The sequence below is a fragment of the Pangasianodon hypophthalmus genome, chromosome 3 (assembly GCF_027358585.1).
Source record: "Pangasianodon hypophthalmus isolate fPanHyp1 chromosome 3, fPanHyp1.pri, whole genome shotgun sequence".
Classification (NCBI taxonomy): domain Eukaryota; kingdom Metazoa; phylum Chordata; class Actinopteri; order Siluriformes; family Pangasiidae; genus Pangasianodon; species Pangasianodon hypophthalmus.
In genome coordinates this window covers 10511169-10536531 of record NC_069712.1, presented here as the reverse complement: position 1 = coordinate 10536531, position 25363 = coordinate 10511169, and the positions used below count along the sequence as shown (strand labels likewise).

The 25363-nt window shown below is 38.7% G+C and overlaps 1 protein-coding gene across 6 annotated transcripts in view; it reads left to right on the top strand.

The window, feature by feature from the left end:
* usp54a (ubiquitin specific peptidase 54a) overlaps positions 1 to 25363 on the top strand; it is a 67509-nt gene that overhangs the window by 5854 nt on the left and 36292 nt on the right. For 2 of the 6 annotated variants that reach the window (XM_034302778.2, XM_034302774.2), the window contains exons 1-2: positions 2687 to 5329; positions 20061 to 20683. In XM_034302778.2, coding sequence (XP_034158669.2) covers positions 20537 to 20683 — 147 coding nt within the window. In that variant the 5' untranslated portion in view covers positions 2687 to 5329; positions 20061 to 20536. Of the gene's footprint in view, positions 1 to 2684; positions 5330 to 10570; positions 10700 to 20060; positions 20684 to 25363 lie in introns of those variants that run through there. The other 4 variants (XM_034302777.2, XM_034302779.2, XM_034302775.2 and 1 more) reach the window with 4 other exon arrangements.

Genomic DNA, 25363 nt, shown 5'->3' with positions numbered 1-25363 from the left:
TGACAAGGCTGTCAGATTAAGGGCTGGCTCTCAAAGGCATGAAAATTTTTTTAGGAAAGGGAATGAAAGCCAATCAAGGTCACTTTATTAAACTTCTTAAGTAAGCAGTAGCTCCTGTGTTCATGTTGGTGGATTTCCTACTTTTAAACATAATTATGGATGAACTAACTAAATGAAACGTTAGAGAGCTTTTCTGTGAGAATAAACAGCAGGTTCTCCCAGGCGTATATAGAAGAGTGGATCAGATTATTTAACGATTTTGGCACCATTCACTAGGATATTGTTGTGCAGCTCAGCTTTCCACTTTGGCTTGCATTTCACAAAACCTAGTAAGATATGTAGAGATCACAGAGTGCGTATCGCTTTGAACACATAATCTCACTAATCGTCTTAATGCTACACGGCCTGTTTGTGTAACTGGGCCTTGGTTTGTGCATTTTCATCTCTTTGCTGTTTTAAGCATAAACAAAGTGAAAGCACTCTCAGTTTATTGTAGATGATGTAGCCAAGAGTGAGAGAAATCCTTTTTTCTTTTCTCATTTTAGTTGTGGCTCAGCCTACAGCGCTTCTGTCTCTACCCCGTCTCTTAGTGATGAACTCCACACTGTCTCTGCACTGACGTCTGGTCATTTTCTCACTCAGCAGTGTGAAGCATGTGTGAGCTGTTGGATAATAGATCAAAACAACTGAAATAGAGCATAATAAATAAAAGTGTGTGTTAGTGTGTATGTGTTTGAGAATCTGAGAACAGCCCAAAAAACCTTGTTCCTTATAACCGTTTGATGCAGCTAATTTTACCTGGTGAAACATTATGTTTCTGTGTGTGCACGTGTATGTGTATGTGAGTGCCTGTGTGTGTGTGTGTGTGTGTGTGTTTGTGAGTGAGTGCCTGTGTGTGTGTTCCAAGTTAGATAATTACATAACCTAACAGCCGCTTTGATTTTCCCTTCATGTTCATTCAGCGTGAGTGAATAAATCTTGCAACTCAGCCATGTTTTACTGATTCTGATACTCACTGGTAATAAAAGAGTTTTTCAGTTCCACCCACAAATGACATAAAACTTTACAACTACAAATTTGGACTGTCCCAAAATGTTTGTTTTGACATTGATTTTGCAAACTATCTTGTGAGAAAATGTAATGTTTTCTCCAACTGACCAGTAATTACATATGAACCATATCTTATGCTCCATCTGTCCCTCTCTGTTAGACTTTCTTTTTACATAAAAATGCTTTGCTTTTGTTATTATTTTAATAAAATAAGGTTATGCCCTGCTAGGAACATTAGGGTACTGGTCCCTCCGTAATTATTGCCGCCCTTCATGAAAATGAGCAAGAATTTAATATATTAAAAGATTAACACATGCATATGAAGTTTTGAGCAGCTAAAAAAATACATGAACATTGCATAGTTTTATTTAAGCATGTAGTATAGTCTACAAAATGCTGGTTTCAAAATGATCAGCATCTGTAATCCATTGTCTGATTTGTGCAGATCTTTTGTGTTGAAGGTTCTTTGTTGTTTCCATGTTAATGGATAAGGGATTTTATATGTGTGCAACTTCATATTTATGCCCCAGAGAAAGAGGACATTGTTAAAGGCAACTGCAGACTTCCTGGGACCTGAAAGCAGATGAAAAGTAATATAGTAATAATATTCCATAGGAGTGTCAATAATTTTGGCACAAATTTTTGAGAGAAAATATTATTATTTAAAAAGAAAAAAGTAGCTCTAATGAGAATGATGTTTGGATAGAACAAAGGTGAATCATTTTGGAAAATTGGAATTATTGTGTGTAATGTTTATACAAATCATTTTTGCTAATGATAGGTGCCAATAATTCTAGAGGCCACTGTATATGATATAATGTGTATATATAGTGGCATGCGTTCACAATTGAGTGCCTGGAGTAAGTCCTTATATTTCTAATTAATGTACAACCTGAAGATCAAACCAAATAGCACTAATTTTACTCAAACTCGGAACACTATCGCCTGGAACACGTTCTCTACAACAGTTTAATAATGAAATATGTGACTGTGCAGATGCAAGCATAGCACTATTCCTTCCATAGTTCGAAATTGTTGGCATACTTCATTGTCTGATTCTGATAGAGATCTGTGGAGGATGTGATTTAGCCTTCAGTGAATCTGCAGATTTTTGTAGCTACAGTTCCTGAAAACCCATCATTATGTCTGTAAGTTATTGAACTGCAGAATCCAGTGTCTTGGTTCAGTTTTGCTATGTCTTCATTATACGCTTTGGTGGATTTTTATAAAATTATTCATGCATAAGGATCTTGAGGTGTTTTTTTTATTCACAAGGATCATACATGTCCATTTCCACAGCCTAATGCAATGCAATTTTGCATTTAACTGAACTTTTGATCTATTGGCACTAAAAATAAAATATTTTTTTATGTGTGAAAATTTGGTGATATTTTGGATGTTGGTGTAGTCCAGACTAAAGTGTGTATACTGACTAGTCCCCTCAGCCACTGCTCCCTACCTTTAACTCATAAAATCCTGCTCAGTTTCACATACCTGACACTGGCAGATAGCTAGCTAATGCTAGCTAGGGAATGTCCTCTAGCTAGTCAGTTGAACATGGTAATATTCTGTTAGACAGAAATTTCATCAAGTTAATTATAATTTATAATTATTAATGTAACTTAATAAAACCTGTAGCATCGTCTGATTCAACATTCACTTGAGTTTTTGATGTATTCATGATCGATGTATTTTTACCTAAAACAAATCGCCATGTCTGTTCTCTCTGAACATCTGTAGAAACCAACCTAATGAAACGATCAACAAATTTCAGCAAGTGTTGTATGAAACTGACTAAACAATTTGCATTGCCTGATTCCAAACAGGCAAACTTTTTTTTTTTTTTTAAGTCTTGCTGGCATGTAAATTATGTGTTAATACTAAATAAATAAGTCAGTATGTGCGTAAGCCTAATGTTAGAAGTCATTATATACTAACAGCCTCATAACAAGTGAGTATATGGTTTATACCTGTATAAAGCTTCAATTATACCAATCTATTGTCAGCACACTAACAAGCATTGCAAAAGAAGTTAAATTGTGAAGAAAAGCACCAACCTGGAGCATATTATATTTATTCCAAATCCCCCAGGACAGGAATCTGTGCACTTACAGTTAGAGTTACATTTATTTATTTGGCAGATGCCTTTTTTTCCCCCCAGAAGTAAAGCAGATATAATGGAAGCATCTCTCACTTGGGTCACTGGTTATGCCTTTGCCCTAATGGTCACCTGAGGAAGCTGATGGCATATGGTGGGAGTTACAGTTGAGCTACTCTCCATATGCAGCTTCACTGCCTTAGGCCTCTGTTTGGTGTCACTGTTTTTACTCTGCAGTCTCATAATGGATCAGCTGTTTAGTAATTATTAGGATGGTGGTTGGTGTTGAAGATGTAAGTTCATGATAAACTGCTTTGTTAGTTTTTTTGTTTGCATAGGAACAAGCAGCTGCTTGTCTAAACTGCTTTTCATGGTAACATGACAAGCTGCTTTTTTTGGCTTATTATCTTCAGGAGCAAGAAAACAGAGAGACTGATAACAGGAACTTGTTTTGTGGACGTTCCACAACATTAAATGTAATTATAAATGCTTGTCAGGTCATTAATTTATAAATAAAAAAAATTTTAACTTTTGGCAAATTTCTGTGATATAAGAGAAATAAAACATGCTGTTATTGGAAAATAACTTCAGGGTGGTAAAGGCATCCGCTTTGCATTGGGCTGCATCACACCACACCGTTGTTGATTTATTTTCCTATAGTAACATGCCTCATTATGTTTTATTCCATACATATGTTAGAGCTCAGGACTGTACATTTATACTTTTTCAAGAAGAGAGAAATCCCAAATCAGAAATCCAGAGAATTAGTTAAAATAACATTGGAACAGACCATACAGTTTAATGGAAAAGTTGGACTATTGTCATTAGGAAAAAAGGCATGCAGAACAGCGTGCAGCACATGCGTCGCTTCCTGTTATGCCCAATTACCACTTATTCACTCTGTCCATGGCTGAGAGAGAATAATATTCTCGTTAGTGACGCTACCAATGATGCTTGATGACACATGACAGACAGAAAGCCTAATGAGTGATTGAGCACTCTGTTTTAACCATAGCTAATTAAATTTCTGCAGGCTGAAAAGATGCTTAGCTTTTATAATCCGATGATGTGACCTCATGCTGTTAGATTATGTGTTGACTTCAAAAATAAGTTATGGCATGTGTGTGTGTTTACAGGTTCTGAATATTATCACCTGTAGTTGAAGTACTAGTTTGATTGTTAAGACTGAATCACATTTGTAATGAAAAGCAGGTATTACTTTATCTAATGGTGTTTTTTTTTTCACTATTAATATCTTAGCCTACACAAACTGACAGTTTTTATTCCTTGTGATAATGAACCATCTGTAATACCTAACAAACTTAATGTATTGTTGGTCTAAAATTGTGTTCTGAGTTTTGTCCTTAGGGTATACAAACTTTTACACTTGACTATACACTGTTCTACTTAGTTCTGGGGTTCTTACCTAGGGACCTTCAGGAGATCATTAATCACATGAGTGTCTTTTTTGTAGTGTTTGTTATATAAAACATACCCTAGATGAGGTGAGATACTAGATTCTAGGTGAGATTGCTTTAACACTTGTCTAAGCCTTATATAAATACATTTGCATAATTCAACAGTTTTAATGAATTTTATGCTCTATCTCGCAGTTTCTTCTAAACAGGTATTTACAGTGAGCTTAGTAATATTAGTCTGCAGCTGAAATCACTTCCTGTCTTTCATACCCTGTACTCTGCCACTCTTATTAAAGGAAATTAAATAATAAACTATTACTAATCTATCTTGAAATGATATGATCATTCATAAGATTACATCATGCATCAGTCAGTTGGACTGCTGCCATTTTTTTTTTGAAAATGCACATTGTTTTAAGTAATTTATACCAGAGTTGTTAAATGGGACAAGCTGGTATATGAATGTCTCCTATGCTCTTGTAAATACAGTATATTATATGGATGGCCAGTGTGATAGTATAGCGTCACACACTGCGTTTATTGTGGTGTGTCAGGATTTGCATCAGGGCAAGAGGGAATGACTCGCCATGTGGGCCTGTCTCTTTAAAGTTGTCAGGGTGGGAGGAGCTTCCTGAGGAAACAGGTGTGTGTTGATAGGGATGATGTCATTGTTTCTGGATCACCTGGAAAAACTTGCATGAAGACTGCTGGCTGGTGACACACACGAGACAGCTGCTAGACGCTGATCACCTGCCAACCTGCTGTGAGTATAGTAACTTTACCTACTTGTGTAATTTCTTTAGGACTGAATATTTTATTTATTGTTGGAATGTGGAATACAGGATCTATAGCTGATGAGTGTGTTTTCACCTTCCTGGGATGTAACCTTACCACTACTAACTCAGCTGAAAGTGCTCTCAGTACTTTATATTGCTCAGTAGAAAATGCTTCAGTGAGCAGTTTATATAGCTTATAATGCTTTAATACGGTAAAACACCGCCTCATCGGGCAGCAGTGTAAGATATATGGCAGACTTTTACCTGAATTGGCTTCATTGTGAGTTATATTACTAAGCACTTGATGTCATTGCTCCTTTTATGTGGACGTAAGGATACACAGTGTGTTACCTCCTCGGTCTTCACTCTGCAGGCCCTTTTCATCATTTACTGCAGCATAACTCGTTCAGAATAATGCTTCCCTTGAGCCAAGTGAAAATGAAGATGACTCAGGGGGTAAATCTCCATATAAACCATGCTTACATTTTTGCAAACTCTTAGGCTTAGTAGGTTTTAGGAACAGGAACAAAAATATCTGTTCCCTGCTGTGCTTTGTAAAAAGAAGGCCTGTTCGTGTAGGATGTATAGCTTTAGTCAGCATATGGGTGTGTGTGTACCGAGTTCGCCTGTTGCTTCTCTGTTGTCATGGAGTTGTACAGGATTAATAGTACGTGTGTGTGTTTAGGTTTAATCAGAGGTGATGATGTCATGTAGGAAGTAACTCTAGTAAAGAACAGGTCTATGGGTCACACACACTCATGCAAAGAACCAGGATGTGCATATTCTGATCGCTTAGCCATGATCATTATCATCCATGTAGCACAAATGTCTATTTGTTCTGTGCACTGTAAAACTCCTGTGTTATGTTCTGAGCACTTTGTGGTTAGCACGTGACAGTGTTTGGAAGTTCTGCTTTCCTCTTCTGTTTGTATTCGCAGTGAATTGGACTGTGTGGGAGAGACCTGGGGATTTTGTGAATGTGAATAACATCAACTATGATTTCCATTTTGTGCTGCGTTTAAGCTTTCACCCTTTTCTGACACTACAGTGGCTCGTAAGTGAAAAACACATTAACAAATCAAAAATGCAACAGCAAATCGAAAAACAGAACGACAGAACTGAAGAAACACAACAGCCGAACAGAAAGGGTAGGTCATCATGAACATCACTTGTTGCTTGTTGTTGACTGGACATGGAGTATGACTATCGCAAGGGAAAAGAATTGCACTTTTCCAGTCTTTTATATAGTTAGTTTTGTGACAACGCTTTAATGCGAAGTTACCTACGTTATTATATTGAAGAGTAATTCTTTAGAAGAATCCAGCTTCCTTTAGGCCGATTTTCAGCATTTGCATGCTTGTGTTAATGCAGTCTAATATAATGTCTAAAATAACATGCACTTGTCAATTATAACCATGAATAAACTCATCAGTAGATTTATTTAGTCTATATTTCCTCTTAATGTGAATATCCTACAGTGCTCCATTTTCCATAGTCTCTTGACATAAGCTGTAGCCAATCAGCAACAGTATGTGATGGTCAGTATGTGATGGTAAGTAACTTTTGAGTTAATGCTGTTGTGTTTACAACTTTGCTTTTGTGTTTTTGGTTTTGTTGTTGTATTTTCTGATTTGCTGTTGGGTTTTTTGGTTTGTTAATGTGTTGTGCACTTATGAGCCACCATACTCAAATATACATACAAGATGCATAACAAGAAACACATTGTGTATGGTTGTGAAGCACTCAAAAGAGAACGCTAACCTCATTCATCAGCGCAGATATGTGGCTTTAGTAGACAGCTCAGCCTGGCCTTTTCAGGGTGAGAGGAGAGAGTCGGTGTTTGAACGGAGAGGGAATGCATTGTTATCAGGAAGGCCTTTTGTCTTCCAGCATCAGCTTTTTTTTCTGGGTGAATAGCTTTATTGTGGGAAACTGTTCTCACTGCCTCCACTCTCAGTAACACTATTGAAAGAAATTGTGATTGTTTTTTTTTTTTTCTTTTTAAATTGTTCATGTCTGGCTTGATTTCAGTTCAGTTTGTTTCTTCCTACTCTGTGTTGTATCAGGAAGCAGGCTTCCCCCCCATGCAGTGTGTGTTGTTTTCATGGTGTCTGTGATGTTCGCAGCAGATGTATGAAGCGGACACGATTTTCAAACTTTGGATCAAAATGGGCTCAATTTCAGCATGCAGAACAAGTGGCCTGGAGTCGAGGTGCTTAAAATTCTCAGCTGTGGTTATAATACTTGTACTTCCAAGACAGGAATCTGTTTGTAAATTCTGCAGTAGGTGCTGCTTGGAGTCCCATAGGGAACAAGAATGTGCGTAAATCCAGGACTGGCTCTGGCTTCTTGTTTTTGTGGTTTGAAAGCTGACTGAGATCCAGATATCTCTTTTGACATAGTCTGGAAATGGACTTCACATGCCTTTTGATGCTTCAGGCTTTGGTGTGGCTGTATGTCTTTGTTAGTAGTTTATTAAAGTTACTGAATCTCTCTGTTTCTTGAAACAAAAGCCTTCAACATCTGCCAATGTAAAGTTCAACATGAGCTTGTCTTCCCTCCCTTCCTTCCTCCATGAGTTCACTGAAAGCCAGCAGTGTTGGCCTGCAGCAGTTCAGAGTCGAACAGCGGCTTTGTACTCTTTCATCCATTACTGTAAGTGTTTCATCTACTGTTCATAACAGCTTTTATATTTGAATCACTGAATGTGTTTTTTTTTTTTTTTTAACTCTCTTTTGCGTCCATACCACCCTTCCCTCATAGTTAGGGTGTAGCTTTTGTAAAGTGTGTTAGAACATGGAATTTATGGTTGTAGATCACCAAAATAAACCAAATCCATTAAATCGATTATTCCTCTGTAGCACTGGAATACCTTAATGGTGATGATGACTCAAGACCCAAGTTTTTTTTTTTTTTTCCCCAGATGTAGTGATTCAGGTCTGTAACATGAACATTTCTGCAGAAGTGACGATTCTATTTTCTTAACCATGTATGTCTAAGTTTTCAAACATGTGGGCTAACTGGAGCTGCCAGTTTGGCAACTCTGTAAGTTAAACTATAACACATGGGTACAGATAGTTAATTATCTCTGGGTGGAGAGTCAGGTTGTGGCTCAAAGTGTAATTTTCACTCAGTCATCAGTGGGCCAATAAGCAGTTTGGGTCTCTGAAAATTGCTGCTCTTGCAGAAGACGTTTGGTGATTAGAGTCTGTCTTAAAGCTCTGGGCTTTTTGGGCTTTCCTTATGCCAGCTGGAGGAGAGAAATATTAACTTCTGAGATCTATTAAACTACTTATGTATTCTATTCATCTCAAGCCAGTATATAGATATACTGCATATATGGATTACTGTAGTGGTTGCATCTCATAATAAATAACAAAGGCTGATTTTCATTATTTTAGAGCTAACTTTAGGCTCAAAACTCTAAATAATACATTGTTTGGCTCGTTCATTTCTTGGCCCTTGGTCAACTTGTCAAACCAAATCACATCAAATCAAGAACGCCCAAAAGCATGCGAATGACTGTGTATTGATTTTTAGAGTTCCTGCATGAAAAATCAATATATTCTCCCCATGTCCCTTGTATAATTAGAAACTTAATGACCAGCCAACTGTACTTTGATGGGGAGGGGAAAAAAAAAATGAAACCAGATGAAGTGCTGAAACAACGGTACAAATGTTTGTCCTAGCTATGACCCAAGCCACATGTTCCTCTCACACTCAGTCTTAGTTGAAGAGAATTGACTAATGCTAACGTAAGCTACTTGGTGCTGCTTGTTGAAGAGCAACTCCAGTGACCTATATTCCTGCCGTCATGCCCCAAAACAGGAGTGACAATGACTTCCTGATTCGCATGATATTCAATCCCCGTATATAGCTTCTGTGTGCCACACGCTGCATTCAGGAAAACAAAGTAAAACCTATTAAGGCTGATCTACTTTTCACAACCCCATGGCTGTATTTTTAGCAACTTTGCAACAAGCTGTGCATTAATTTTTTTTTTTTTTTTTTTGGAGTTTTTCTGTACTGTGATAAAAACTCTATTTGAAAATCTTTACCATCTGAATTATATTCTGGTTTCTCATTTATAATGGTTATACCACCTAGCACTACACAACACCCTAACACAATATGCATATGTAGCATTATTTCTGCTCTTCTCTCACTAGCTGTTGTTGGATAAACAAACACAAAGATGTGTTTTGACATCTTGTCAATCAAATAAGCCATGCCCCTGATTGGTAATGTCACAGGCGTGACTCTGATATCTAATAGTTAATATATTTTCTTGGAGATACACTGGTAAAGAAATGTTCATTTTGTTAGACTAAGGCAAGTATCAGACTGAAGTTTTGTTACATTTTTCAGTTCTGTTACTGGTGTTGCTCTGCGTTACTTTTTTCCTCCTCACAGCAGGGTTTCTAACACCATTTTCCTGAATTTTTTATTTTTTTTTTATTTTGCTGATAACATGACCCAGTTTCCAGTGAATGTGGTCTGTGGTGTGAACCGCAGGTAGTGAGTGGCGCCTGTCCTCCCCCCATCTTGTGTGTGTGTGTGTGTGTATGTGTGTGTGCGCGCGCATGTGTGCCTGTGCCTGGGCATGTTTTTATATCTTGCTGGGGACCAAATATCCTCACAATGGAATTTCTAAAAGTTTTGACTGTGGGGACAAACTGGGGGACATTTGTTGGGACATTTGGCTGGACCCCAAGAGGAAAACTTTTTTCTTTTCTTTTCTAACAAAACTACAGCTTTTTATTTCAAAATGAGCCATAATTTTTGGTTACTGAGGTTAAGGTTATGTTTAGTATAGCATCAATTAGCGGCTCTAAAGTCAGTGGAAGGTCCTGTGTGAGTGTGTGTGTGCGTGCGAGTGTGTGTGTGTGTGTGTGTGTGTGTGTGTGTGTGTGTGTGTGTGTGTGTGTGTGTGTGTGTGAGTGTGCCTGGACAAGTTTTTATATCTTGCCGGGTACCAAATATCCTCACAATGCTATGAATATCTAACAGTTTTGACTTTGTGGGAACTTTTCTTTGCTTTTTCTTTTTTTTTTTTTTTAACAAAAACTACAGCTTTTTATTTAAAAACGAGCCAAAAGGTTTGATTACTGAGGTAAGGGTTATGTTTAGCATAGCTTCAATTAGCAACTCTAAAGTCAGTGAAAGGTCCTCACAAGGAAAGTAAGAGTAAGACAAAAGTAAGTGTGTGTGTGTGTGTGTGTGTGTGTGGGGCAGTGCTGAAATGTGTTCAGAAGCGCTGAGGGACACAAACTAACGGGAGGCAGTGAGGGAGCGAGCCGCTGTGTCTGCACTACTGTCACATATCAGTGATATTAACAGATTAATAAATACAGAAGGTGAGTAGATGAATTTTTACTGGTTCAAAATAAAGTATTTGTTATTTTTAAGGGATTTTATTGGTAGGCGATGCGCATTATTAAAGCTCCATCTAAGCAGCCGAGAGACTACACACACACACGGAAAGTTTGGAGCGAGCTACCAGACTAGTTTTCTGAAAGACGTTCCGCTCTGTAAGAGAGCAGAGTTCACGCTAGCTTGGAGTTATCTGGTGTTCAGGAATCGCACACAGTCGCCTCAACTTCCCTCTTTGTCCGTGTTCCGTTTCTCCGACATTACCGAGCACTGAAACAAACTTCACACAAACACACACAGCCCTTTCTGCGCTGTGGAGAGAGCGTTTCATAGCAACGATTTAACTTTTATTTATTTACTGTTTTAATATCTTCACGTTTCACTTATTTTCTTGATAGGTGTAAAGTCTGTAAACTGCAGCGAAGCAGCGCCCGGTTTCATCCCACTCCGTTGACGCACCTGCACTGCTGCACGCGCTCTTATGCTGCGTTCACGTTTTCACGGTAGAGAAGTCACACCATGTTGTAATCTGAAACCTGGGATTACTGCTGTGTTAAGCTAAAGAACAAGACGGATAAATGGCATATCAATGGTGCTATCATGATTTAGCCGTGTATTCTGCGGCACAGCTTTGTGGCTGTGTAGCAGTGAAAACAGTAGACTAGATTGTAAGGTTTCCGACTGCATTTGAACACGTGAACGCTTCACTAGGCGCGTTTATTCAAAACCAGATCAAAGAAAGTGATGTGATGCACGTGCGACTAGACCACCACTGTCTATTCAATGCTCCAAATCTCCCTGTTCGTGTTCGGATTTAAACCCAAAGTGGGCGTGACCTAAACCGGAACTGTATTTTTTTCCCCTATTAAATGTGAATTCTACCTTTAAAAACTTTCTAACAGTCAGCATGGTCTGTGAATTCTGGCTCTCAACCTCAGCTACATCACTTGAGTTGATAATTATTGATGTAGCTATAACTTGTATTTATTATTTTTTTTAAATCCTGCTTACAGTTATTTTTTGTTTGTAACTGCATGTGGTTTTTCTAATGAATTTAATTGGTTTTATTTCCCAGAATATAAACAAATTTGTAGCCTAATGAAAACCTCTGCAGCCCTGACCAGGCAGTTACTAAGGATGAAGGAACGTAAGCTGTAAATGCATCATCCACTGCCACACGTTCACGTTAATATTAATGAATTTGGTGTTAGTTTGTCTCGCAAGCCTTATATCTGACTGCTCATTCGTGCCTGCATGAAATTAAAAGCCACCTGCCCGCACAATTATTTTTGTTCTTGTTTACAACATAACTTAAGAAGTACAACTTTTTTTTGCATTGCTATCTAGTTAACTAATAGCTAGTCAGACCTAGCTATTAGCTATTTTTCTAATATTCCTTTACTTTAAAGAATTTACATAATGCAACCAACAATTAGGCATGTAAGTTCAATCAGTGTCTATGGTACAAACGGAGGCTAAAGTAGACTGTATTTTGAGGAATTGAGAATTGCCTACTGATGACCAGTTAATTGGTCTTTTCCTCCTCCATGATAAAATGCACAATGACTGGAAACTCTGGTATCAATATTATTTCTAAAGCTCCCACTCACAAAGGATGTTTATGCAAATTTTTTGAGATTGAGAACTTGCATGAAGGCATATGTGCTAGTATTGAGTTGCAGTCAGTCAAACTATGAGTGATACTGTCTTTAAAAGAAAAGATACAGTTTTCTCTCAGTTTGGTCATTTTTGCCATTTCCCACCCACTGGCTTGTGCTCCCTTATCACACAACATCTACCAACCGGGGAGTTGGTTCTCTTGGTTCCTGGCCGTGGATGGCTAATGCATACATAACCTGCAACGTGTAATTTAATTTTAGTATTAAGTTAATACTATATACAGGACTTCCAAAGTTACAAAAATTCAAGGATACCTCAGTAAAAGCAAACCCAGACGTCCTTCAGCATGGACATAAAATTTGTCTTTTTATTATGGACTGAATGTCTCAGTCTTCTAATATTATAACTAACCTGAAAACTATCAAAGTATCTGCTTTTAATGCACAAACACAAAGTGTCTGTGTGGTAAATGTTTTGCACCACAAATAAATGCAACTGTATTTTTTTTTTTTTTTTGCAGCTGTTTAGGAACAAGTGAATAATACTGCTTGACGATAGTCATTTTGAGAAAGATCAAATCACAAATTACCCCCACTGTTATACACAGACATTATAGACACAATTTAATAGTGTAACAGACATTATATACACAATGTAATAGACATTATATACACAATTTAAGGGTGAAAAAGACATATCCATTTTGAATACCAAGAATGGACTTGCTCACCATATCCTTTTCCCCAAATCTCCGTTTCCTTGTATTGAATCTAATGTAGGTCATAGGTCTGGTACAGTTCTTTATTACTGTAACTGTATCTAATAGATACGGGCATCTAGAAAATGACTTTAAAAAGAGCACACTGATTTGCTGCTTCCAGCAATTGGATTGTTTTGTCATCATTTAAGTGTGCAACATTTTAATATCATTGGGTGTGGGTTGAAGCGAAGATTTCATGGGTTGTCTGTGAATAAAGAGAATCTGATCTTCTAAGGTTCTGTAGTTAGCACAAAACAGATGCACTTAGGGGAAATCTGCTATGTTCTGCTGTGGAGACTAAAAGCTGTGGTTTGTGCTGTAGCTATTGCATCTTTCATGATCTATTTTCTCATAATAAATGTCCGCAGTATTATAGGAAGCTTCACCAAATTACTCCCATAGACCTCTAAGAGCCGCAGGCGTTAGTCACATGTTTAATTGCATTGTCATGTGATCTGACTAAATCCACGTTGGGTTAACTTCAGATCAAACAGATCCAGCTAACAGGCTTTGGCACACTTGAGAGAACAAGCAATGTGAAGTAAATCCTCCTTTTGCTCACTCTGCAGAACATCACAGAAATGTGTTGTGGGTTTGTTCAGCACACTGCGAGAGAAAGATAGTGTCTGAGATTCTGAGAGCTCTTTCGTCTTGTTTGTTACGATTCCAGGTTAAAAGGCATTCATGTCCAGTGGATGTTGACTTGTGTGGCGGAGGTAACTTGTCCCTTCACTGTAATTTGTATGAAATTGTGCGTCTACATATAGCAGCAGTCTGCTGTCGGTTTTACCTTTCTTTTATTCACTTTAGCTCTAGCTCACCAGTTTCAGGTCTTACTTACTCTTTCACATTTCTCTTGCTGACTGACTGAGTCACTCATTCAACTCGACTCTTTATATCATGTTTCAGGCCCCTACAGAGAGGCCTTTTTACTTGTGAATGAGAATTGTCCTGTGTGCTGAGGATTAATCATAGGATATTATGACACTAACAAACAGTGTGTGACATTGCAGATGGCACATAGGCAGTGTGTTTTAGTCGTGTACCAAAATTACCTTTGTACATCACAGTTTACAATATTATTACAAAATTGTATTTACATAAAATAGTATTTTAAGCTTAAAATAATCTCTTTCAGGACACCCTTCCTTATGTTATATGATCCTCGTGATCTGTAGTTGCACATGTGACATTTATTTACTGCTAGTCTCAGACGTGTTTCCAAAACTTGTGGCACATTTCCCTACTGACATTGAGATTTGGAAAAGGAAAAAAGAATAAAAGAATGTATACAGGATAAGACAGTTAAGAGGAATAGCAACAGTCTTGTGCCATGATGGAAATATGTTGAGGCTTGGAAGAGATGGGTATGGGCGTAATAATAATGATTGCCCTTTAATTCATGTTAAACTTGCTTTTGTTTTTAATATTCTCAAAAAGTAAAGTAATTCTCATATATTGGCCTTTCAAATGGCTTCAACCTTACATATGTTGATTTGTGTTTATGTAAAACATCATGGTTGATCCTACACTCTTACGGAGGACAGTTTTTTCTTCCAGAATAAAGTAAGTTTGTCAGTGAGCTCGTTGTTCATATCATGTTTTCCTCTGTAATAAATTTGGACTGATTTTATTAAAATGTGTCTAGAGACGTACAGATTGTATTTTCTAATTCTTGAGCACTTTGTAATGTCTAATAGTGATGCACTGTAATGAAACTTTTATCGTAATTTGTACAGAAATTCAGGACACAGTAGTGAGAAAACCAAAAGTGATTGCAAATGGCTTGTGTAACATCCCTCAGAGAAAGCGTGAAATGGTACCACACGGCCAACACTTTCACTGCTGCTGCTCAAGCTGGCCAGCACAGGAGAACAAAGGAAATAAGCAGTGTTTTTTTTTTTTTTTTTTTTTTTTTTTTTTTTTTAAATTCACTTTCTAATTCTCTTTACCATTTAATTTATTTGTACAGTTTTAGTTTTGACACTTTGTTATAGAAATATTTAAACTTTTTTTCAGTCTAAATTGTAAGCTTTAGTCACCTAAGTTGCAATTTGACAGTTTTTAGCTGAACTTTTATCTGGTTTAATTTGATGGCAGCCAGAAGTGTAGTCCATTTATTATGCCATATGACACTTTCTGTTGAACAGACCTTTTTTCCCTTCACTTTCAGGACTGGTCTACCATGAATCACAGAATTATAGATTCCATTAATGTGGACTTGTGTAGGCCAGGGCACTTCCCCTGGTATAATTACACGGGTCTCTGCCAGGACCTGATTGCTAAAGGAGTCCTTGGCATGGGAAGCATTAAGAGCTCTTGTGTTGGTATACTTTTTCTTTATGGAATAAGATGTCTAATCAGATTTGGGTGGGGGCTGCCCGATTCATGTTTAGAGATCTGAGGTGTTGACTCTTAAAAATATCATTATAATAATAGCCAGTGTAACTGTAGTAATTGTGTGTAAATGTCTGGGATGTTGAAAATATTTGATTGTTGCATTTTTGAATATTCATAAAGTAATTGGGGCTGTTGAACATATGGTAACTTCTGGACTTTGACTTTGGAAAGTCGATTTGAAAAAGCTTTAAGGTTCCCAACATTATGTTCTCAGTGTTCAGAAAGTCTGTTGGAGGAGACATGTGGATGTCTTGACGTCTGCCAGACAGTACTGTAGCTATTTATCCACTTGTCTGAGTCAAGCTTTTGTCCCTGTTGGATATTTTCTCACTGTTGCTTCAAGTGCAGTTTTGGCAAGTGTAGAAGCTGTTGGTGTTAGACCGGAGTGTGAAACTGCTTGTTGGTGAGATTTCATTAGTAGCGCACATGCACTCTGCCAGCGCGAAAATGTCAGGCTGTGGCGTCAAAGGGTGGGCGGGAATGCATTTTCTCACCTCTGACGATTTTAGCCATCATTCATTTCCAGGCAGAGTTGATTAGTCACTAAGTAACCCATTGCTTCCCTTAATGGCTTGATGTAGCTATTTAAAGGCAGATGTCGTAGGAGCAGGAGCTCATTTCTCAGCCTGTTCTGCGTCTTTTCTCCTATGAATTCCACTGACTTAAGTTTCTCTTCTCACCGTCTTCTTCTGATGATTTTGCACCAGTCTTCCTGTGTAAATATGGAATTTTTCTTATGTTATTAATGCAAGAACATCTTTGTTCTTCCCCAGCTCAGGATGGGGCAGTCGTGGCCTAATGGTTAGAGAGTCGGACTTGTAACCCGAAGGGTGTGGGTTTGAGTCTCAGGTCCGGCAGGGATTGTAGGTGGGGGGAGTGAATGACCAGCGCTCTCCTCCACCCTCAATACCACAACTTAGGTGAGACTCTTGAGCAAGGCACCGAACCCCCAACTGCTCCCTGGGTGCTGCAGCAAAAAAAAAAGGCTCCCGGGCGTGTGTTCACGGTGTGGGTGTGTTCACTACTGTGTGTGTGCGCTTGGATGGGTTAAATGCAGAGCACAAATTCCGAGTATGGGTCACCATACTTGGCCACACGTCACTTCACTTAATATCATCCCTAGTGGTGCCATGTGGCTGCTAACTAAGCATTCAGCACAAGGCTTTTTTTTTTTTTTTAAACTCATATGTGGTTGGAGATGGTTCCTACTGGCAATCTATTTTGCATGTTTCCACTGCAAGAAAATGGAAAGAAAATTATCATTCATTCATTCATTTATCCTGTTCATGGCCAAAGTGGATCCAGAGCCTAGCCAGGGAACACTGGGAGCGAGGGGAAATACACCCTGGATGGGGCAACAGTCCAATGCATTGTGTCATATACATGCACATTCACACAATTTAACATAGCCAGTCCAGCTAGTGGCAGGTGGAAGGAAACAGGATAACCTGGAGGAAATGCACAGGGAGAACATGCAAAACTCCAACACACAGTACAGGACTGAACCAGAAACCCATGCAACACCACCTGCTGCCCCACTCATAAACAAGGACCCAAGGAACCTGTGAGATCTGGGAATATGGTAATGTTCCTTACAGGGTGTAATGTCCTTACAGCTTACAGCTGTGTACTACAGTTGTTCAGAAGAGTCACAAGAACTTTTTCAACTTTAGCTGCACAGGTTTACCTCTAACATCTGATTTGTTCAAGCATACCAAGTGTATTTTTACTTCATAAATGCTAAATTGTTCTAAAGCTTGGTTTCTCTTAAGGCTTTGTGTTTGGACTATACAAAGTAGTCAGCAGGATTGGGATCTGCCAACCGTTACACCCCCTGGTTACATAATCAGTCAGCTTTCAAAGGAGTGGAAACCTGGGCTACTACTTAAAAATGTTAGCCACAACTAGCTCTGGCACAAGCACTGGCCCCATGTCGGTGGAAAAGGTCGTAATTTTACCATGGCTTAACCCCGATTTTAAGCCATTGCACTGTTTCTTGGCTCCCAGTGATGCTTTTTTCTTTGAGTATTTGTGCTTTTTTCCTTTCCTCTTGATCTGGATTATAGTGCTGGTGTGATCCAGTGCTTTGGGCCTGTAGTTGTGAACTGGCTGTCCGTAACACTAGTACGGTATTGGAGCTCAGACTGAGACAACTGAAATAATTAGAGGCATATAGTGTACCATGGGAGGAAGCCATTCATGCACTGTTACGTTATGTAACTGTTAAGTGCCGCACTCCCATCAGAGCACTTGAAAACAAGGGAAACATAAAACTGCGATTGGTCCGCTGTGTGATGCGAAGTCATGATTGAGGTGTGTGTCTCTGCCTTCTAAATTGCACCATTCATATGATCATATTGAAAAAAGTATGAAGCCATTTGGGCTTTACTGGGACTTGTAATTGTTGAGACATTAATGAGATTAAAAATTCAAATTCACTTGGCATTTCTAAAATGTGTTCAGTTCCTTAATGGATTTCAGTCTAATGGCAGTGCAGATAAATGGTACTTTAACCTAATGCCATTACAAGGGTTTTGACTTGCTATTAATCCATCAAAGTCATCTCCACTGATTTTGACTGATTGGCCTATGCACTTACAATATCAGCACAAGAATTAGCAACTATGATTCCAATGACCCAAATTTTACTCAAATGTTTTGGAACAGATTATTGATTGCAGTCTGTAAACAGCATGACTGTATACTTTCTGTGTGTGCGTTGGTGATTAGATAATAGCGCTGTGCCATTGAAATGAGCAGTGGTGGTGTTAGTCACTGTAGTAAAGCTGGGCTGACTCTCACATGAAGCAGATTTAAGAGGCATGACACAGTCAAAAGCAGGCTGTTTTGCATCAAAGAAATGCCACACACTGTCTAGAGACTGGCCTTTTTTTGTGAAGCAGTGTGGTCAAAACCATATCTTTGTATCCTCTTTACAGAGGTGAGAATACACAGTGTAATGGCAAAACATTTCCAAGGCGATGGCATGAGTTGTTACGGTAAACACTTCAGTGGATTTCTGAGCCCATGTGTGTGCACGTTCCTCTCTACTTGGAACTGTGACACAAGCTTGTTTACCAGCATTTTATGTCTGGCCATTGTCACGTGACCATGGTTGTTTTCCAGGGCTTACTGTAGGCTCATAGAGACATACAACCATCTGGGAGCTAAGGAGCTTCTTACTGTACATGAGGTTAGGTTTTCCTGCCAGACTAATCCCAGCGTCTGATCTGGCTAATCTGTTGGCCAGACGTGACACTTGGACCTATCCTACCCACGGACAAAAGGTGCTTTTGGCATTTGGCCGTTATGATGAACTTACAGGAAAAATCCACCCTTGTGACTTACAAAAACAGTATTTTAAATCACCATGTGATCTTCAGTTGTGTGAAAGATTGAGTTTATTAAATTCTGAGTTGACTTATTTGGCTTAAACTTGTTGGACATGTTGGTCTAGTTTCACTTAGTTTGCCATTTGACTGCCACTGATGGTGGCAACTGTGGGATACAATGCAGCAGAGCTTTAATCCTTTAGTCTGTACAACTGTCTTACCTCCTCATCTATACACTCTGGACAAACAGATCAGGTTCCAAAACTTCAACATTCATATTAATACCGCTGTCAATGCCACCTCCTAGATCACTAACTAGCCGAGCCAAGTCTCTACCTTAACTCCACGCAACTGTGTCGTAGCTGCATTGCATTCTGGAACTGTGAGTCCAATGTTAATCAGACATCAAATGTTTTTGCTTTTTTGTTTTTTTTAGGAACGTTATTACTTATGTTTGAGATCATTAAATTTATTTCTCCTATTAAATGCCATTGTAACAGCTCTAGCTATGTCTGCCTGTCAGTGTGGCAAACAGCCGCTAACTTCTCAAGGGAATAATGAAAATACAGCACCAACTAACAAATTAGCAACCAGAATCACTAAGCACATTGCAGATATTTCAATACATACATGTTTAATGTGTTTCAGGGTGGAGGTTTCCTTTAATTTCTCTTTTCTTCTCTCAAAGCCAAAGCTGTGAGCTGTTAAAAATCTTTCCTCCTCCTTACATACAAATTATCTCTCATTTTAATTGACTTTGTAATTAAAGACAGACATTAAATCTAGCCCTGACGCTTCCTTACTCTTACTCTCTTCACTCTGCCCATGTACTCACTAGAGCACTGCCCTTGAATCTCTTTGTTTAAAGCACACATGGGCGTTGACGGTAGCCATGGGCATTTCAGGCAAAATGACTTCAGATTTTTCAAGGTATTGCTTGAATAATAGTCAAATATTTGGACTTCTGCTTACATGCACTCAAAAGGACATGTATACCACAAAACCTTTATGTGCTGAAACATGCATGGATGTAGAATGTACTAGGGGTTTACTAAACCTAACCCTAGCTAAGTTAACTGTATATTTGTCTCCTTAGCTGACAGTGGTGGAAAATAATCTTAGCAGCTTCATATTAGAAGACTTGAGTTCCTGAGAGAATGTAATGTGATAAGACTAGACTCTAAGAGTGGCTCTAAGTTCTAAATGTTTTTATCTCTCACTTTTTTCTTCCAGATCTGTTGAAGTGTGAATATTCACACCCTGCTGATGTGTTTACAAGTGAGGGAGAGACAAGACGCTGACCTCTTCTCCCACAAAAATATACTGGAAATTCCAGCGGCCGTTTCGGACTGTGACGGCCAAAGTGGAGATTAGAACACCCCCCACAAACCTGAGACCCACTGCACAAAAGTCTGTGAGATTCACAAACAAGGCCTCAGAGGTAGGGTGCAGATGAGAGAGGTGTGAAAAGTAGAGGACGAGTGTGTAAGTCGGCCTGGGACAACTCTATTGAAATTCATGATTTTTTTCCCCCTACCCCTTGGTGATGCTTTATAAGCCTGAAACTCAGAGCAAGCCAAGGAATTAGGTCATGCTAGCCCATGAAAGAGCTCTTTTTGGACATTTTATTCTCGTCTTGTCTGTTTTGAGAGTATGACCCTGTGGTTGGTGTTACTGGGACAGACTGGTTACTGAAAGCCAATTCCACCATGTCCTGGAAAAGGAACTACTTTGCGTCAGGCAGCAGTGGGCTGCAGGGCATCTTTACCCCACGCACCATGACCTCCATCGCTCCCAGCAAAGGGCTCAGCAATGAGCCAGGACAGAACAGCTGCTTCCTCAACAGCGCTCTGCAGGTAATACACACTTACTTTCACACAAACAAGCTATCAGTCGTGAGTGTCATAAAAAAAAAAAATAAAAAAAAAAAACATAAAAATCTGTCCTGTCAACATGAATTTAGTGTTTTAGAAGCCAAGCATGAAGTCCCTAGGATTGGAAAAAACGGTTTTCTGGTTGCAGAATAATTTTTGTCCCTAATATTTTAGCATGTAACCCTCAGCCTTTAGAAACCAGCAATTAAGGATGTTTCTAACCCTGATGACAAGGGAAAATATAGCTGTAAATTATTATTCTTAATAGCAAATATGCATCAAGAAAGTGTAATAATTCACATTACAGGATGAGATGCATAAAAAGAAGAAATGAAGCATGTTAAAGAAGTGAAGTTATCAATTAGGGCAAAATAATTGATAAAAAGATTCCAGGATCAAGCAGTAATTATGAATTAACAGTAGTGTTCATATATAAATGCATTTATCTAAAATCTCCATTGTCTTGAATGCCTAACCCCCAACCCCAATCGTAACCTCCTAACACCCACCCAACCCTAACTCCAATCTAAATCCTAACCTCCCAATCCCAGTCCTAACCCTTTAACCCCAATCCCTAATCCTAACCAACCAGTTCCGCTCCCCAATCCAAACCACCTAACCCCAACCACAATCCTGTAATCCCAACCCCGATACTAACCCCCCGGTCCCAGTTCTAACCACGACCCCAATCCCAACTCCCAATCCTAACCACCTAACCCCAACCACAATCCCTTAATCCCAACCCCAATACTAACCTAATCCAACCCCCAGTCCTAACGTTCTAACCCCAACCCCTAATCCCAACCCTAATCCCTTAACCTCAACACTACCCCGACCTTATGCCCTGAATCCACATGCATACACAGAATGTTGTATAATGTTGTTTTGTTGTGGCTTGCCAGAGCAACATTTTGTTTGTGTTTGTATCTCACTAAGTGACCTTTATAAAAGCTAATGGAGAAGATGTCTTCTTTTAGTGTATGGTGTGGCAGTGTGGAGGCCTGACACACCCCTGATTGGGTGTTCAAGGATATTAGACATTCCAAGAAGAGGAGTGGACTGGGAGTCTTCAAAATACTCGTTTAGCAATCATATGACTCAAAAGTTAATGCATAGGTTTATTTAACAACCATTTCATTTTATTTGGAATAATATGAATATAATAAACCTAATATAAATCAGAGTAGGTATATTAGTCACACACTGCAAAATTGTAATTCTTTAGTTTCAATGAATGGTTAGCACAGGGGTATCTTATCCGCAGAGGCAGCAAAACTACAGGTCGTCATTCCAACCAATCAGGAACCACACCTGATGCCACAAGTCTAATCAGTACATCTTGGTCCTTGATTGACTCTCAGGTGTGGTTCCTGCTTGTTTGGAATGAAAACCTGCAGCCACGCCAGATTTTTAAGAATAAGATTGTATACTCCTGGATTAGTCGATTTAAAACAGTGTCATGGATTTTTTCTAATACTACTGCATTTTAACCCAGACCTTTATCATGTCATGGTCTAGTAAGCTACTCCAGCAAGCACAGATGCATGAACTACCAACTGAAAATCACTGTCATTTATCTCACCGCTCCTTACTAAATTGGAAAGAGAATGTCATTTCAGGTTTAGTAACCTAACTCTGCAAAGGTGTACAGTGTGAAAAGGTTTTTTACCTATTCTGAAGTATCTTCTGCACAGGGTTTTTGCCTCACTGCCTTCAGCAGGCTGGCATGTCTACTACTAAAGAACTAACTGTTGTTGTTGCTTTCGGCTGCTCCCGTTAGGGGTCGCCACAGGGGATCATTGGCCCACATATTTGATATGGATGCCCTTCTCAGTTTTATCCGGGCTTGGGACTGGCACTGAGTTCCCTGGCCAGGAATCGAACTCTGGCCAAGGTTGTGACTTACCCGCTAGTCCTTCAGGGACCTACTAAACAAGTACCTGCTCCTCTTAAAAAAATAAACAAAAATAAATGCAGTGGAAATTATTTATTTTTCTGTATTTTGTTTATTTTTTTTATTTTTCCCCTATTTTCTCCCTTATTTTGTCTTGGCCAGTTCCCACCCAGTAGCCAGCTCTTCCCTATCACACGACCGCTACCACCCAGGGAGGCCAACACGTGTTTCCTCCGCAACACATGAAGCTAGCCCACTGCACCTTTTTCGGTCTGCTGCTCATGCAGCAGCAAAGGGCAGCATAACACACTCAGGAAATTAGCTATCCACCTTCTTCTGCATACACAAGCTCTCAGCTGCGCATGATTGGCTAGTGTTGGCATGATTGACAGGGGAGACACAGTCAGTTTTGTTCTCTTAGACTCCCAGCCACAGATGACTGTGGCATTGTCTGGATTCAAAGTCTTGATCTCTGGATGATAGGGCAAATATTTTTCAAATATTCAAGAATTTTTCAATTCACGACACAATACAGTCAGTTAGTCTATTAGAATGTTTTCTAAGATCAAGAAAATGTTGGTATTGCAATGTTCCAGGTTTAGAATCTAATAGGGGAATATGAATGCGAATATGATTATGAAATTTATGAATACTGTTTGGTTTTCTCATATAAGCAGGCAATTTTCATCACCTGTGTTTTATGCAATATGAATATTAAATGTTTAACTAACAAATTCAGTTCATTTTTTTTTTAAAGGTATTCGACAGGCCTAGATATTATATATATTGTGTCAGTCTCTGTGAGGTTTAGGCTTATATTACTGAGCTGCACCAGGAACATTATAATAATCACTCTTTGGCTGAGCTGATTCCAGCATTTGAAGCCCGGTGATTATAGGGCAACCCAGTAGTGTTTATCCACACAAAAATAGTGTTTTTCATACTTTTTAATTTCCCCCATTTCTCTTCCACTCAGTTTGAAAATAAATAAATAAAAAAAAGTGTACATAAACAAGTACAAAAAATAAGAATGAATAAAAATCCAGTGTTCATCAGTAAAAACTATGTTGCATTATTCCTAAACAATATTTGCTAACATGAAAACCAGCCGAGGTGCAGCTGTAGACATCACATCATGATTCACACAGCACTGTGTTCAGTGGGTTAGACATCTAGATATGTTTGTGTTGCAAATTTACATACAGAAAGGATTTGCGTTTTTGCCGAGCGTGTGTAAATCCGTCAGTAAAAAGTCTTTAGGTGAAAAAGCTATCTCTCTTTATAATGCTTATTATGATGGTGCCGGATTAAGACTTTTGCTTCTTGCTCACTTGAGCAACATGACACACAGCTCACCTGCTTTTTTCGTGCTCAGCGATGACTCAAGCAAGTGTGCAATAGACCCTACAAACAAGTGTCATGCACATACTGGCCTGGACAATAATTACCCTGCACACAACCTGCCATTAGGTCCCCTCTATTTTTAGATTACTGTATAACCAGCTATATGGATTTAAAGCTGCTTAGCCAGATAATAATACCTCCGAAGCTACAAATTAGTGTCAGTTATGAGCTGGAGAAGGAGGAGGAGGAAGAGGCTGAGCCGCTGTATTGTATTGTCTGCTACTATGAGGCACGACAATATGTCGAGACAGCAAATCGAGAGGCCGGGGGCGAAAACAGTAATTTCTTTGTCTGGAATTAAATGCAGTGCTTTAATGAGCTTTTATTAATATACTCTGTGAGGATCGTATTTCTGCCTGTACTGGTCCCTGGGCGATTAAGTACAGCTGCAGACCCATGAAAAGTGTTTGTGCTGTGAGGAGAAGCTCTAATCAGGAAATGCCAGAACAGCACAAGGCAGTCGCCACAGGACTAGCTTAGAATTTACTAACAGAGACCGGATGTTTGTGTTTTAAGCCTCATTTCTAACAAATGAATTTGGAAAACCTAGTCTGAAATTAACACGGTCTCCCCCCAAACCACCCCCTGTTGTGTGCAAACAGCTCAGGTCAAATTCAATTTAATTATATTACTATGAATTATAGTTTAATTAGTTATTAATGACTAGAGCTACTCTGGCAATTGTTGAGTTTTAAAATTCATAAAAGTATAAATAATATATAAACACAAGAATCAATTAAATTAAATGAAAAGGACTTATTTAATTCTGTTATCTTTCTTTCTTCCTTTGTTTTCATTCATTTGAAGAATTTAAATAATTTATGTAGCTTATGTTCCATGTGAGCTTCCATGTTTCCAAATATGTTTATTTGGAAAGTATTTCAACTATTTTATGATCATTCTCTTGCCTCTAGAAACATTTTTTTGTTATGGCTTTAATGGGTGGCATGATTTCAAACAGTCAGCCCTCACAAGTACTACAGTACATAATTGACCAGCGTAGTGCCTTAAAACTATAATGGCCTATTTATAACTTTTATTTTATGCATCTACCCCTATTTGGTGTAATGTTGAGACTGCGTTTTCTGAACTGACTCACATTTTAGAATCATTCATTTACTAAACCCTCTCTGCAAATGAGCATTAATGTCCTCAGCATTAATGTCCTCAAGCCTAAGCAGAGGTTATTCAGCAGCCTGAGAGCTGTAAATTGTGTTCATACCTGTGACCTAACCTATAATAAACCTATAAGTAATCATCCAAACTCAGTTTATCACAGATTGGTGATTGGAATGAAAAGGGAGGAGAAGAGCAGTGCTCAGTATCTCATCACAGTGAGCTATAATTTACTGATCCATCAGGCC